The sequence below is a fragment of the Ursus maritimus genome, unplaced genomic scaffold (assembly GCF_017311325.1).
Source record: "Ursus maritimus isolate PB19 unplaced genomic scaffold, ASM1731132v1 scaffold_5, whole genome shotgun sequence".
Classification (NCBI taxonomy): Eukaryota; Metazoa; Chordata; class Mammalia; order Carnivora; family Ursidae; genus Ursus; species Ursus maritimus.
Genome location: NW_024426663.1, coordinates 28,095,429 through 28,112,650, shown reverse-complemented (window position 1 = coordinate 28,112,650; position 17,222 = coordinate 28,095,429). Strand labels below are relative to the sequence as shown.

Sequence of the window (17,222 nt, the reverse complement as noted above, 5' to 3'; positions counted from 1 at the left end):
AGTGCACGAAGCTTCTTTTTTGTCCACATCGTTGCCAACACTTGTTATTTCTTGTCTTTTTCATTCTAGCCATTCTGACAGGTGTAAGGTGATATGTCATTGTGCTTTTGATTTGCATTTCCCCAATGATTAGTGATGTTGAGCATTTTTTCGTGTGTTTGTTGGCCATTTGCATATCTTTGGAAAAATCATCTGCCCATTTTAAAGCAGATTATTATTATTATTTTCTTTGATATTGAGTTAAGTTCTTTATATATTTTGGATTTTAACTCCTTACTGGACATACCATTTGTAAGTATCTTCCTCCATTCGGCAGGTTGCCTTTTCATTCTGATGGTGGTTTCCTTCACTGTGCCAAAGTTGTTTATATTGGTGTAGTCCCAATACTTGATCTTTGCTTTTGTTTCCTTTGCCTGAGGAGACCTATCTAGAAAAACGTTGCTAAGGCTGTTTTCCAAGAGATTACTGCCTGTGCTCTCCTCTGGGAGTTTTACTCTCTTCACCACGTCTACCTCCAGCAGGATCCGTTTTTTCCTTGGTGCTTGACAACTAAACCTCCAGGTCTGTTGAACATGCCTGTTCTTCCTCACCACCGTGCACACATCCCTGCTGCTTTCCTAGGGTTAGTATAGGGCCTGGCTGTGACAGGGAGTTGATGAGGGTTTGATGGAAGAATGGAATTTCTTTATCTTCAGCTGCTTTTCCCCTAACATACCACTCTCTTAGATGGTATTTTAACATGTTATCCTTTTTTATTCCGTGATCTTAAAGTTTCCTTGCTCTTAATATTTTCTAATTTTGTCTTAACTCTCTATAAGCAAGGTGGGTTTTTTTCCTGAAGAATTGAGTATCTTGATAAGTGTATAAATTTTGAGCATTTACCAGATTTAAAAAAGCATATTCTGAACTCCTTTTCTTCACTGCTGCTTTAAAAATTCTTCTAAGTAATTTTAATTAGTGGCTGGCAAAAATGGTTCTCAACCATTCTTATACATTTTTTAAAACCTTACTGTGTTTATAGAAAGACATAAATGACCGTTATAAAAGATTAAAGCAATACAGAAAAAAATTACAGAGAAAAAAACACCAAAATACATTATCACATCTCCTCTTCCTGAGTTGTTTTTTTTTTTTTATTCATCTTAGAGTTAGATTTCATTGAGGTACCATTTCAGGAAAGTTTCTTGGTTACCATATATTTGGTGTTTGGGCATGTTTTGGGATGTTTGTCCATTTCTTAAGAGACAGTTTGTCTAGGTCACACTGTCATATTTTCTCTCCATCAAAATTTTGGAGACATTTTTATACTTTCTTGTAGCACTGAATGTTGCAGTGTAGACGGCTGAGGTCTCCCCTCCCTCCACCCATCCTTCATGAGACTTGACTTTTCTGCGTGGGTACCCATGAAGAGTCTTTGTTTGTTGTGGAAGTCTAGTAACTTGACCAGGTGATCATTGTGCATCAGGATCTCCTGAAACTCGATGTTCACTTTCAGCCTGAAGATTCAAGTCATCCTTTAGATTTCAGTAATAATCATCTAAGACAACTGAAGTGGTAACTCTCACTAGAAATAGTCCAGGGAGAAGCTGGTGGGAAAGAGGAGAGGTAATAGAGTAAGAGAATAATGGAAGATTGAATTTGAAAAGGACAAATGCTTCGAAGAGAGACAAGTTAATGACACACTGGAGACCACTGTCCTCTTCACACGAAATTAACTGCTCTTCAAGTTTTTAAAACAAAGCAGGAAATAAAGCAATAACCTATTTACAAAGCTAGAAAGCCTTTTCATTTAATACTTGTTCTGCGAAGTCAGATTTAATTAGATACCTTTTAGGTGATTCAGCAGCATAAGGAATCTTTTTTTAATTCCAGTATAGTTAACATACAGTGTTCTGTTTGTTTCAGGTGTATAATATCCTTTAACAGTTCTTTACATTACTCAGTGTGTATTGTGATAACTCTTAATCCCCATCACCTCTTTCACCTGTTCCCCCACTCACCTCCCCTCTGGCAAAGATCTGTTTGTTCTCTGTAGTTAAAAATCTGTTTCTTGGTTTGTCTCTCTTTTTTTCCTTTGCTCATTTGTTTCTTAAATTCCACATGTGAGTGAAGTCATATACAGTATTTGTCTTTCTCTGACTTATTTCACTTAGCATTCTACTCTCTAGGTCCGTCCATGTTGTTGCAGATGGCAAGTTTTCATTATTTTTATGGCTGAGCAATATTCTGTTATATAAATGCCAAAGCTTCTTTATTCATTTATCTGTAGATGGACACTTGGGCTGCTTCCATAATTTGGCTATGGTAAATAATGCTGCAGTAAACATAGGAGTGCATGTATCTTTTCCAATTAGTGTTTCCATATTCTTTAGGTAAATACCTAGTAGTGGAATTACTGGATCATAAGGTAATTCTGTTTTTAATTTTTTGAGGAGCCTCCATACTCCAGACATACAAACTGGTTTCCACATACTGCCAGTTAGTATAAACATGGGAAGTTTTAAAATTTCTGTGCAGATAACTCCCAACTTCAAGGTGTGATATTAAACCAAATGATTCATGTATAATGCGAGAAATACTTTTTTTCCCTAACTTCTGGTTATATTGATTGAACTAACGTGCAGTATCTAAATTACTGGCCAGGTGGTTGCTGATTTTATTTGTAAGGTAAACTGTTTGATTTTGCAGAATAGAGCAGCTGCAAGTATTTTATACTTAAAATTGTTTAAGCCAGAACCTCAAAGATGGAACGTTTTTCCATCTAGAGAAGACCTGATTTTACTTTTCAGAGTAAACATCTTTAATTGTGGGTAAATGGAAAAAATGATACAGTATTGTTTTTGTCAGCATATCATTGTGAATTTTAAAACTATGATTTCTGTTAAGAACTGGTAGTTTTCATGCCGTAAAACACTTTGTTTAATAAATCATTCTTTGGAGTTACCCATTTTACTTATTGGGATAACTCTTTTTTTCTCCCCCCAATTAATAATAAAAATTAACGGGACACATCATAATGGAATTACTATTAATTTTTTACCAGAAGAGAGAAAAATTACATGATGAAGAAGAAAGAAAAAGTGCTTGGGTTAGCCAGGAGAGACAGAGAACACTGGATAGACTTCGAACTTTTAAGCAGGTAATAAAAGTATGATCAATTTCCTGTTTTTCATTCCTTTTTAAACAGGTACATATACACTCCTATTGTAACATTATGAGAAAAACTTGGTTTTTCCTTTATAATTCAGAAAATAATATTGGGGGGATGGGTTAATGGGGTGATGAGCAATAAGGAGGGCACTTGATATAATGAGCACTTTGAGTTATATGCAACCGATGAAACACAATTCTACCCTAAAAATAATAATATGCTCTTTGTTAACTAACTTGAATTTAAATAAAACTAAAAAAAGAAAGAATTATTTTAGGAGCACCTGGGTGGCTAAGTTGGTTAAGCGTCTGACTTGATTTTCTCTAGGTCATGATCTCAGGATCGAGAGTTCAAGCCCCATGTCCGGCTCTGTGTGTAGCAGAGTCTACTCTAGGTTCTCTCCTCTCTCTCTCTCAAATAAAAATAATAAAATAATTTTTTAAATTAATGTTTGGTGACAGGGCTACCTTTCTTCCATTTGTGTGTGTGTGTGTGTGTGTGTGTGTGTGTGTTTTAAAGATTCATCATTTGAGAGAGAAAGAGAGTTGGAGGGCAGGGGCAGAAGGAGAGAGTGTCTTAAGCAGACTCTGTGCAGTGAGCATGGAGCCTGACACGGGGCTTGATTTCACGACCCTAATAAGATCATGACCTGAGCTGAAGCCAAGAGTCAGTCACTTAACTCACTATGCCACCCAAGCAGCCCATACCTTTCTTCCATTTGTGTACAGCATTATTACTCTCGTGCTGTTGGCCTACCACTTCAGTAGGGTAGAATAAGAGGAATGAATGGTCAGGGCCTCTGGCAAATGTGGAATTTTTTTTTTTTTTTTTTGGAGTTTTATTTAATTAATTAGTTCACAACCGACTACCCATTTCAGGCATCAACCTGTTATTAATAGCTCATACAGTAACCTTTGATAACAATCTGTGGAGGTGACCCTGGCAGAATTAGAGAGTGGATCGACTTACATGAGAAATGGTTTGGCAGTTCTCTTTCCAGTCTAATCCATGACCCCGGATGCCAGTATCACAGCAACCAAACATTTCCTTGGAACTGTGTTTAAACTGAATGGTTCTAGTTGTGTAAGTGCTCAGGAGTCTTACTTCCACGGTCTGTGCTGACAAGGATAAACCCTGTTAAGTAAATGTTACTTACCAAATCCATTAATGCTAGGTTTTACTACAGTAAAAGATAGAACAAGAGTTCTGTATATTAGTACTCAAAATTTTATTCCCTCTCCTTCCATCATAAAAATGTACATGTTGTTTTGAGAGACTTTTTTGGATACCAAGAAACATTTTTAAAAAGAACATCAGGGGCGCCTGGGTGGCACAGCGGTTAAGCTTCTGCCTTCGGCTCAGGGCGTGATCCCAGTGATCTGGGATCGAGCCCACATCAGGCTCTTCTGCTGTGAGCCTGCTTCTTCCTCTCCCACTCTCCCTGCTTGTGTTCCCTCTCTCGCTGGCTGTCTCTATCTCTATCAAATAAATAAATAAAATCTTTTTAAAAATAAATAAAAAGAACATCAATTTTTAATTTTTTTATCTGTAAGCATTTGAAGATACGTAAGAAGCTAATAAATACACCAGTATCATTTATCTTGCTACTATTTTGCCATTTAAATTAGTAATTTCAGTCATGAAAAATCTTTAAATCCTATGGTAATTTCGAACAGTTGGCTTGTAAGTGGATCAGAGGGGACAGGGCCTTGATAAAGGATTTGATGAGCAAATAGAGTTGAGTGATCATTTTCAAAAGGTATTCTGCTTTGATGCTCTAGTCTTCTGTTTAACTTTATTAAAGAACTTTCCCTGAAAAATCACAAAAGCTCCAAAATAACATCTTGCATCTGAAGGAAAAAATAGCCAGTTGTTCATAAATTGTTTTAATGTCATTTGACCAGTTACAATAACTTTTGATTTTTTAGAGGTACCCTGGCCAAGTCATACTTAAATCAACCAGATTGCGACTGGCTCACGCAAGAAGCAGCAGCACAGCCAGTCCTGTGCGCTCTGAGGACCCGTGTGACTCTCTGCCGGGAGCGCTGCAGGTGCAAGAGACAAGTGAAAAGGTGGAGGAAGGACCAGGGAAGCTTGGGTCATCACAGAAAACAGAAGCCCAAAGCCTCACACAACTTGAAGATACTTCATTAGCACAACTTGAAGCCACTTCATTACCTCTCAGTGGTGTTACCTCTGAACTGCCGCCCACTGTTTCTCTTCCGCTTTTGAATAATATTGACCTCGAACCAGGTTCTGTTACCGTAGCTCCACTTCCCCCACCTCTTCCTCCAACACCACCTCCCCCTCCACCCCCTCCACCCCCTCCCCCTCCGCCACCACCTCTGCCTGTTGCTAAAGACAACTCGCCAGAGACACTGGAGAAAGGTCTGCCTAGAACGGAGGGGAATGAGAAGAGGATCCCGAAGTCTGCCAGTGCGCCCTCAGCACATCTCTTTGACAGCAGCCAGCTGGTCAGTGCCAGGAAAAAGCTCAAAAAGACTGCTGAAGGTTTGCAGAGGAGAAGAGGTAAGTTAAACAGACATGTTCATCTTCATTTGTTGAATAAAGTGAGACATAATCAAAGGACTTTATATTTCATAGGACCCTACAGAGCTTAAAACATTTAATTTTTGGACATCATTTGATAGCAAACAGGTTTTCACAGTCACAGCTTGGAAGAAAGTCTCCCAGCCCACATCAGCAAATGTGCGTAGACACAGAAATGTGTACCTTCTTGAGCTCTTACGGGTGGTTTAAAAACTATACTTTGAAGTGATACTTGGTCTGTCTGGTAATACATAGTAAATGGCTCCTGTGTTAAAAAGAAAATCTGATTTTAAACCTAGGAAATACAAGAAAGGTATTCATACCAGAAAAAGTAAGCTAGCTAGGCAGGACTGTCACACCTGGATGACATTGGCAGGACCATGTAACATTTGGTCACAAATTTATTGAGGGCCTTGGTACACTCTTTGTATAAAAAAGCAAGGAAGGATGGGGAGTAACATACACAATTTATTGCATGTCAGGTATGCCTTAATAAAGCTGTTTTTGAAAAGAACAGAATAATCCTGGTCCATAGCTTTCATTGGGAGAACATTATCTAAAACAATTTGGATATTCAATTTTAATCTGACAGGCCATACTGTAAAATATTTCTTACCATAACTGGAGTAGAATTTTATATGTAGGGGCGCCTGGGTGGCACAGCGGTTAAGCGCCTGCCTTCGGCTCAGGGTGTGATCCCGGCGTTATGGGATCGAGCCCCACATCAGGCTCTTCAGCTATGAGCCTGCTTCTTCCTCACCCGCTCCCCCTGCTTGTGTTCCCTCTCTCGCTGGCTGTCTCTGTCTCTGTCAAATAAATAAATAATATCTTTTAAAAAAAAAAAAGAATTTTATATGTAAAACAACTAAGTGGAAAAACAACAGTCACTGTAGTCATCAGAGCATGCAACTCTTGATCCTCAGGGTCGTGAGTTTGAGCCCCACATTGGGGGTAGAGTTTACTTAATAATAAAAAAAAAATCTCTTTAAAAAAATAAATAAATCACCATAGGGAATCAAAACTTAATTCTTTAAAATTACATTAGTAACTCAATTGCTCTCTGAATTTAGATTGAGCTGGTGCATAATGGAAATCCTTTGGGAGTCTCACCCATTATATTCCCAAAGACCACCTTCCAACTCCCAGTCTGCTTGCTTCTCTCACATGGGAAATGAGAGAAATAACTTGGAATTGGAGCCTGGGTGTTGTGGCTTTGTTTGTTTGTTTAAACAAACATAATTGGGATCCCATCTGTTCTTGGGAAACCTTCAGTCCGCACTTCATGGTCCATACTGTTTTCAGTGTCCTTGGTCAGCACAGTCCTGAAGTCTAGAGGTTGCCAGTTGGACTAATCATGATCCTAACTTTGATTGTTCTCTTTCATTTGTGAAGTGAGCTCACCCATGGATGAGGTGCTAGCTTCCTTGAAGCGTGGGAGTTTTCATCTGAAAAAGGTTGAACAGCGAACTCTGCCTCCTTTTCCTGATGAAGATGATAGTAATAATATCTTGGCACAAATCAGGAAAGGGGTAAAATTGAAGAAGGTACAGAAGGAAGTTCTGAGAGAATCCTTCACACTTCTGCCTGACACGGACCCTCTAACACGGAGCATCCATGAAGCACTTAGAAGAATCAAAGAAGCATCCCCTGAGTCAGAGGATGAAGAGGAGGCTTTGCCTTGCACAGACTGGGAAAACTAACAAGTAAGTGCTCTTATTTTCTTTCATAGTATTCAGTAATACACCTTTTATATTGGATGATGAGGTCTGTTATAGTTTACTGATGAGATTTATTATTTATTATACAGCTCAGTTATATCATGGACCATAGACTTGTGAACTTCAGGCTTAGTGTAGTTTCTGGAAACTTTAAAGCACTTTTCAAAGATACTATTATGTAAATGCCTTGTTTATATCCCGCTCTTTAAAAATTTCTACAGTATAGTTGTAGCCCAAATAAAGAGGATAGTCGTGTTCCAGTAAAGTGACAGTCTTATTTCTTGTTTTAAAAACAGAACAGTCAGGATGCCTGGGTGGCTCCGTCGGTTAAGCATCTGCCTTCGGCTCAGGTCATGATCCTAGGGTCCTGGAATCGAGCCCCACATCGGGCTCCCTGCAAAAGGGAGCCTGCTTCTCCCTCTCCCTCTGCTGTTTACCCTGCTTGTGCTCTCTCACTCTCTGACAAATAAATAAATAACATCTTCAAAAATAAATACAGAAAAGGCCTTTTCTGACTAAAGTATTCGGGTACAAACTTATGTATGTTGAATTTTGATGTCGTCTTAGCTGCCTACAAGGGAGTTTTCTGAGATCAGTGTAGAAAAATTATGCATTGTCTGATACTTAGCTTTCTAATTTTATAAAATGAAGGTTTATCATTTTAAGGCTTATCTGCATGATACAGATAAAATTGCAGCTAATATAATAAGTATGTAATAAGTGTATGCCTATCTTACTGAGTATCCCTGTGGGTACTGGTAAGACATTTGGGGTTCTCCTAAAGCAATAGAGTTTTTACTTGACCACATTTTAGTAAGCTAATTATATAGTTATTATGCTAAATACAGAGTCGGTAAAGATAACATATGCTATAAATAGTATATATAGAATTGATAGTAGATTGTGCAAACTGTAATGCAAATATGCACATATATTCTGTTTAAGTATCTTACATGCTCTTGCTGGACTGTGTTTCTGTGGGCTTTACTACATTCACCAAAAGTGGGGGGGGTGTGACTCATAGTCCTGGAAAGGAAGTAGGTAAGGGAATAATAAACTTACTTGTTAGCAAAGTGATTCTTAAACATGCCTGATCATAAGAATTACCTGGGGAGCTTATTAAAAATGAGATTCTTGGCTTTCACTCTCATGGATTCTGACTGAATAGATCTGATGTATATGCAGGCATCTGAATTTTGAAGACTTAATACAAAAAAGGTAAACTGTGTCATTAACTTTTTTTATATTAGTAACATGTTGAAAGATACTGTTTGGGACATACCAAATAAAATACTACTAGAGGCAATTTTACCTGCTCCTTTTGGGCATGGATCCATCAGAAAGATGTAAATGTTCTGCTATGCTCCCATCTCTATCTCTCCCCATCAGCATCTGCAGTAATCAGTAGCTTTAAGAAACAGACGGGTGAAAAAAATCACATTCCCCTCGATAAGTGGTTATATATTACCATTTTTAGTGTGCTCCAGCCAGCGTTCAGTAGCACCACTGTCCTGCCTTGGGTATTGGGCTGTTGGTATCCCTTTTTTCCTCTGTTTAGAGAGGCCCTAACTATCACTTTGTAGGACCCAGTGTTTTGGGATCTGAAATTAATTTCAAACCATTTGTGTTTAAACCTATGTACACTATGCTTTGTAAAGAATATAAATATATTATTGTGTCTACTCAATATGTGGCTATGTCTAGGGACCCAGGGTGTCTGACTGGGAATCTTTTCCACACTGGATATTTGTAGATTTTCTACCACTTCACAGTGCTTGTTACCTATCCCTTGTCTCTTGCTTGGAGCTTCTCAGGGAACTGCTAAGCCAGTGCCTAAAACTACCATCTTAGGCACTGATTAGTTAACCCCAGTTGGGCCTTCAGTAAATGAGTGTTTTCCTCTTTTGGTTACAGCTGCCCACAGTAGCCCAGTTGGGGTGCATGGCCCACCAGCAGTTGCTCAGACCAGCCCATCATCTCCGTTTGTTTTCACCCATCCCACCAGATCGCGCCCAACACATAGACATGGCAGCAGCAGTTGATATATGTTCAAGTGTTCGGGTGCTTATTTTTAGCTTTGTCTGCTAATTTACCCTTAGAGCCGATGTTCACAATATGTCCACGATGAATGCCATTTTGAAAATTGTCTAAAAATTTTCTTTTTTTGGCTGATTATTACTTACGGCTGGTATGTGTATTACAATGTTGAGAGGGGCAGTGAAACACTCCCAGAAAGCACATGAGCTCCGGGATCTGCAAAGTTACTTACAAAAAAACAATGTATCCTATACCAGAAGCAAACCATAGACGAGTTGTAATCCCCACCAATTTGAGCAGGCAGTGATAAAGGAGCTATTCTCACTGCCTTGAATGTGGTCTTGGGAAATTGTTTTTAAATACTGAACTTTTAGATGCTTCTCTACAGATGGCTAAAAGGTCTATAATTTGTATTTCCTATTACAAGTCAGTTTCTTGAAGATTTTAAATTAAGTAGCTCTTCAGAAAAAAAGTAATTTCTCAAAACTTCATGAAATAAAAAGTGAGTATCTCCGGTTCTGCCTTGTCTTCCTTTAAAACTCTTCTCAGTGGGGTGCCCAGGTGGCTCAGTCTGTGAAGTTGGCTCAGGTCATGATCTCAGGGTCCTGGGATCGAGCCCTGCGTTGGGCTCCCTGCTCGGTGGGGAGCCTGCTTCTCCCTCTTCCTTTGCCCTTTCACCCCGCTTCTGCACGCTCGCTCTCAAATAAATAAATAAAATCTTTAAAATAAAACTCTCCTCAGAAATAGCCAGAGGTAATAGTGTCCTTGAAGGAAATTTCTAAACATCAAGAAATACATATAATTATATAGGCTTTACATTGAGTATCTAATTTGTTTTCTGCGGGTTCCTCCTCTAAGAGAAGCAACTATGACGACACTGATAGAAATAACAGTATGATCCACAGATGTAATTTAAACAGTTCTGATAGTCACATTTAAAAGGTAAAAAAAACACGTGAAATTGATTTCAGTAAGACTTTATTTTATATGATGTATCCAAAACAGTATATTTCAACATGCTGTCAATATAAAACATTCACGATATAGGTTTTTTGGGCTTTTTTGTTTTTTGTTTTGTTTTGGGTTGTTTTTTTTTTAACTGAGTCTTCAAAATCCAGTTTGTATTTTATACTTATAAGTAGCACATCTCAATCTGGATGCTAAGTTGTCAGTGGTTAAAGTTGAAATGTCCTAGCAAAACAACAAAATTTCATTTAAAGGAGAAATTACTGCTTCAGATTTTAATTTAAATCAAATTAAAAATTCATTTTCTTAGCCACATTTCAAGTGCTCCAAAGCCACACGTAGCTACAGTATTAGATAATGCACAACTATAATAAAATAAGTTAGGATTTGATTTATGTGCATGTCCCTGTTTATCTGACAAGTAGGTTTTTCATGTAAGTGCTACCGTGCAGTGTGTAAGCCGTAGATCTCAGATCTGTTCTGAAACTGAGCTAAAACATCTCTTTGAAGACCGGTACTAATCCTGTCCTCTAAATGTCAGTATAACAAAAACTCACTTTCTAGTGAACTTTTAAAATGTCATTTAATTCTTAATATACTGGCAGTTTATGAGGCTGATATTTTAGATTGTATTTGGTCCTTTTTATTGTTCTGACGGAATGTTAGAGTAAAAGGAATAAAAGTGAATCTAACATACAACCTTTTAAGTGTTCAAAGTTGTATTCAAATTATTTTGTTTTCATTTTTATTGCTTTAAGAATACAAACGCATTTTTTTTAAACATGTCTCTATACTGTCTTTACAAATTGCCATTTATAAGAAAAATCTGTGCCAGATACTGCAGAAGTTGTGCAGGAACGTATATGTGTTTACAATAATACACCTTTAACATGGCATATTTTTAAAAGACCACACTGTCTTTAATAAGTCAGTATTTTTTAATACACTGTATTTTTTTGTTTGTAAACAGGTGACTCAACAGAAAGAAAAAATACCTACAGTTGAAGATCAAAGATTTGTTTTTGGAAAACAAAATTTTAAACGTGTGATTTCCCAACTGGATTCCATTAGATGCAGTGTGTGTTGGCTCAGTGGTATGAAAAAATGGAAGCACAATTGGCAAGTTACCGCTTTTCCGGTCATTCCAGTAGTTGGTGGTTAACCTGAGTTTTAGATGTGAAGTGCTCCCAATGCGATGAAGAAAAGGCCTTTCAGAGATGCCTGGTTTTTTAAGCACCTTCCCCTCCTGTCTACCCATGTACATCCCATAGTGGCCAGTCAAGCTAGGGTCGCTCTGAGTTGGAAGAACACTGGGTTGACAGAGATCTACTGTGAGCTGTATCGGGACTGCTTTGAAATCCATCTTTAAGTAAGTGCACTGAGTAGTCCTCTGCTTGAAAACACAGAGCTTCTTTATCAGCTTGTATAAATAGCGTGACGCTCTGAACAAGAAGTTTATCGTGATAGCTATAGGACAGGAATTGGAAAGAATCAGATGGAAATGCACTGAAAATTTCCACATTACTCATCTCCAAAGGAATTTTCATAAAGATGTTCAACATCTGAAAAGAAACATAACCATGGAGATACACTTAATGTGTTTACCACAACATGATACATTTAACATGGCATATTTTTAAAAGACCACATACTCTCACACTTTGTAAGGTTTTGAAGTAAAAATTTCCATGCTTTTAAATAGCTCTTCATAATTGTGAATTTATAATAGTTTGAATTTCATGTGCAGCTTTGTTTATGAAAAGCAATACTTTGTAACTTGATAATATTTCAGATTATTTTTAGTCCTTTTGTTTGAACGACTGCTTGATTGGTGTAATTCAACATGACTTTCCGATGGAGAATCAGAAATGAGGATTCAGTAATAGGGCTGCAGATCGAGTCTGTTTAACATGCACCACTGAAGTTTTTCTCTTTATGCTCCACAGTGTAGTGTGCTCTACAAATATGCAGAAAGTAGACAGAAAAGCCTCCTTGGCGGGCATTTCACTATCTTCACATGTTTTGAGTGGAATCTGGGGAGAGAGCCTTTGTTAGTGTCAGTAGACCTTTTAAAATATATGTATGTGGTTCTGGGTGCTGAGTTTGCTATAATGGAGTCCCGAAGGATGCATGGATATGAATGGAGCCGTTACGAATTCTCGGCAGGAGTGTTGTGGGCTTGAATGAGAAGGTAGATAGGTTGGACCCAGTCTACAGTATTCTGTAGAGTGTAATTCTGCATCAGGCAGATGTCGGCCTTTATATGAAGGGAGTTAAGTAAGGACTGATGTACCAAAAAGAACTTTATTTCTTCTGAGGCATTTCTCTGGCCTAGACCCAGAAAGCAGTCCCAGAGTAAAAGCCCTCCAACATACATGAATTGGTTGTTCAGAAGAGAGAAAAAATGCTTACACCCTTGTCACTTTAAGATATAGTTCCTTTAAAATAATAATGATGGAGAAAATTTTCTGTTTATTGATGAGAGTAGGAGCTTTTGCACAGTTTTTTCACAATACATTAGTTTTCTTGTGTTATTCCTATATCTTATCTTGGAAGATTAAATACATATCTAAAATAGGAACTTAATTTTTATCCCACAGTGGGGAGGTGGGTGTGGAATTTTCCGTTTCCTTCAGTAAAGCATTGAAGAGTGCTTTTTTTTTTTTTAAGATTTTATTTATTTATTGGACAGAGATAGAGACAGCCAGCGAGAGAGGGAACACAAGCAGGGGGAGTGGGAGAGAAAGAAGCAGGCTGATAGCAGAAGAGCCTGATATGGGGCTCGATCCCATAACGCCGGGATCACGCCCTGAGCCGAAGGCAGACGCTTAACCCCTGTGCCACCCAGGCGCCCCTGAAGAGTGCTTTTCAACCAAAAGAATGAGTGGTTTGATTAATATAATTTGGCAAAAAAAAAAAAAAAAACTTGCAAACCTTAAAAAAAATCATGTCAATTTTAAGCCTTTGGATGCTTAAGAATAAGTTTGTTTTTCATTCATTGATATTTAGAAAAATAATGGGACCTTAACGTTAAATTAACAGTGAAAGCCCTAGAACTTTTATATGTCAGGAATTTGCTCCCCATTTAGTTTTAACAGCTGGGATTCCATCAAAAGACAGACTCACTTATGTGATTTGTCTTTCAGAGCCAGGTTCTAGTAAGTCTCAAATACTCTGGAGGGGCTACAGACCCCCGTGAATCCTTTTGGGGTGCATCGAAAACTCTTGAGTACATCCCACTGTGGCACTTCATGAAGATTATCTCACTTGAAGATGAGTAGGTTAAAGCAAAGCCTCGTTAACAACCAGCTATGTTTATTCTCTGCTAAATAAACTTTGTCCAACACACCCATTTTTCATCCTTAAGATTCAGATTCCTACTTCCACAAAATTACAGGTTACTACAGATCATCCACCTTTGGAGTTCTCACAATGTTAAAATTTCAAATAACTACAGTCCACTTGTCTAAGAATTTTTTTTCCTCATGTTAATTTTAAAGCAGTTTTGGAACCCAACAATTCTGTCAGCATGGTCAAATTCCCCTCCCCCCCCCCGCCTTTTTTAAAAAAAAAAATGTCTTTGCCCTTAATATTAAACTCTAATATGTTTAATTAGGATGGTGTTTACAGATGATCACACGTTTCAAGTTCCAGTCTTGCCCATACTATTTACATGGTTTAAAATATTTGAGAGTCACATCTCAATGTGTCATTTCTGTCATAAGAATTCACACACAGCTGCTTGCTTGTGCCGAATCACTTTAGAAGTCCACTTACCAGTCTAGTCTCTACTGTGATATATTTTAAATAGGGATACGAATAGATAAGGATATTTTAAGGTTACTGTTACTGCTCACTTGAATGCCATTTTTAAATAGGTCTCCCACTTCCGGTCAGAATGCTGTGTAGCTGCCCAGTGTGGTACGTAGAGAAAGGTATTCCTACTGTCAGGTCTGGCTGGTACTGTAGTGTAGCCGTGTGGCGAAATGCCTGGCTAAAGAGGGTTTTTAAAAGATGGAGCGGTTGTCTTGCTACCTGATGTATGTTTTATAGGTTTTGAGTTTGTGAGCAGCATAAAAACAATCATTCCCTAGTTGTTCATTGTGGAACTGAAAGATCTCGTAACATGTATTTTTTAACAAATTTAGATGCAGCCGTCAGTGTTGATCAGGTGTAGTTTTTTCCACATTGGGACTGTGGGGTTCTCCTCATTGCATGAAACCGTAGAGAGTTTTCAGCATTTTGATTTACTGTGTAAATTGAGGGGGCAAAAATCCTTGTTTCTACAAAGCTGAACTGTGTAACAATTTTTGGTAACATATGGCATGACCACTTTGCCATAAAATGTGTTAAATTCTGTGGCATACTTAGGCCATAGCAGGCACTAAGAATTAAAACTCCTATCAGCGGAACAAAAATGAATGGGCAGCAACCTCTGTTTGGAATGGGACCAGTGTACAGTTAACACAATTTAATTTTATACGTTCCTTAAGATTCCATTTTTTAATTGCATCGAGTTTGTGTATAAATTTAAGTCAGTGCTTAAGTCAGTTTAGTCTTAGCCTAAGGAAAGTTTTTTCTTTCACTACATACAAGGTTTGGGTGTGTGTTTTTTTTTTTTTTAACCTTTATAATTTAATCAGTATGCATGTAATATCAGATACCAGCCTGGGTTGGTCCCTTAAAGGCCTTATCAGGGAGTTCAGATTTCGTCTGCATTATTACCAGGTTATTTGTAAGAAATCATTTTGAACAGCTGTAAAACATTTAAAAACCATGGCAGACGCATTGTTGACATGCAGCCATTTGATAATGAGAGTAGAAACCTTAACAAGTTTTCCCTAATTCTTGCACTGAATTTAAATGATAATATAAAGTTAAATGTGCATTTTAAACAGATTTTATTTTGCATTTATAGCTTAGCATACAAGAAAAGCTATGCTTAGTGTTAGAGGATTGACCAGCAAGATGTATTCCAGATGGAAGGGGTCAGAGAGCAGAAGCACCTTACTGTTGGAGCATGTTGCATCTATTTTAGTGCTGCTGAACAATTCAGTAGTTACTTCTGAACTTTGCTGCAAAGTGCTCTTTAATTAAAGCACATAAAGAGGGATCTCTGCCTAATTGCTTTGTAAATTGAAGCAATGGTATTTTTTATTCTATAGTCTAATTTAAAAGTTTTTCCTACAAGATGAGTTTATATTGCTGCCTAAACTATCATGTATGTAAACAGAGGGTTTTTTTTTTAAGGGTGAGAGGGAATCGGGGTCCTCTGTGTGCGCGTGTGTGTGACATGTTTGCCTATTGGGTTATTTGGAAGATATGTTAATTCTAAAATGTTCTGTTTTGCCCACAAGTATAAATGTACAACTTGGTATCTGAAAAGTTTAAGTGATTGAATTCAAATTTATAAATGTTTCCCCCCTTCCCCACTTTCATTACGCCACTGTAAGGTGCATGTACAGAAAATACCTCGGAGGTTGACATATAATAAATATTTCATCAATGCTATTTCACACTGAATCTCAAAGCAGTCATTTGTTTTGAGAGTTAAGGGAAAGTTTTTTGATGGTTTTTTTTAAAAGTCAGTTATAACGAAGAGTGGCTCAATTTGGGGGAGTTTGGAGAGGAAAGACCGTGGAAAGTGCTTTTTAGATGTACACAGAGGTATGGGTGTTGGTTACAGAGGTGAATTTTAACAAGGGAAGTTTTGGGTTTGTTTTTTTCTTAAACTTGCATGTTCTATGGTTAACTATCCAAGAGTGTAACAAGTATTCTAGCTTTTCCCAGTACTAATTATATTGGTTTTAAGACGTCTTCATGATCACAAGATGGCATTTTCCCTTAAGTTGTGAACCAAGAGGGATAGACAATACCACCCAGACAGTGACTTCTGACTTCTTCGACTTGGACAGAATCCCCACTGTCTCATTGAGTTTCTTGTACTGTATGTCTTGCCAAGTGTGAAACCATAATACATAGTTTGTGAAAAATTGAAGGCTACAGATTATTTTGCATGATTAAAGCCCATTAGGGCTACTGAAACTGACATGTTTTTTTAACCTTTCTGGTTAAGTGAAAATTACAATGGCAAACCAGTTCACCATTTACTAGCTTTGTGCAATATTATAACGGTAGAAGCAAAACACTAGCACGTTGTGCTTGGCTTTGAAAGATGGCTTTAACACCGTACATTAAACGGAAGTGTGCACAGTGTATTGTAAATGCCAACTCTTACAAATTTACAATATTTAAATATGCTCCATTAATACTCTAAAGTATTAAAAGTACAAAGAAAAAACTAAGCAGGCATTTATAGCAATACTCTGAAATCTCCAATAATTAATTGTTTTGACTGTTGCCTTTTGCTCTTTAGTGCACCTTTTCTGCGTTGTAATTATTGTATTGCTTTGTATTTTCATGTTTTTTACACTCATGACTTCGGAGTTAAGTACTTGTACAACAGGTATTGCAATCACCTTCTCTTCTTGTACATGCAATGTAACAACATACAGTTTTGGTGCTTAACAATATTCCTTTTTTTCTTTAATAAAAGATATTTATTGAGTTAACTTCATTTTGTTTAAAATAGCATTGGTGGCAGATACTGTCTATTCATTTCAACTAGAAGGAGCACAGCAAGTTGGGAATTTGCTGTAATGTTATGAACAGGCTTCAGAGACCGTCTATCCCTGTATTTCTGCCTCTTCCTGACTACTATTTATAATGAAGTATTTTAACGATTGCCGAATTTATGCTAATAAAAGCCTTATTCATGTTGTCTGTATAGCTATCCACAT

At 37.6% G+C, this 17,222-nt stretch overlaps 1 protein-coding gene across 1 annotated transcript in view; it reads left to right on the top strand.

Annotated features, from left to right (window-relative positions):
- Window positions 1–16,999, top strand: part of JMY (junction mediating and regulatory protein, p53 cofactor) — a 95,043-nt gene extending 78,044 nt beyond the window's left edge. The window contains exons 9-12 of the mRNA XM_040622146.1: window positions 3,044–3,139; window positions 5,080–5,680; window positions 7,094–7,404; window positions 11,393–16,999. Of these exons, the coding sequence (XP_040478080.1) occupies window positions 3,044–3,139; window positions 5,080–5,680; window positions 7,094–7,401 (1,005 nt within the window). The 3' untranslated portion in view covers window positions 7,402–7,404; window positions 11,393–16,999. The remainder of the gene's footprint in view (window positions 1–3,043; window positions 3,140–5,079; window positions 5,681–7,093; window positions 7,405–11,392) is intronic.
- The last annotated feature ends 223 nt before the right edge of the window (window positions 17,000–17,222 follow it).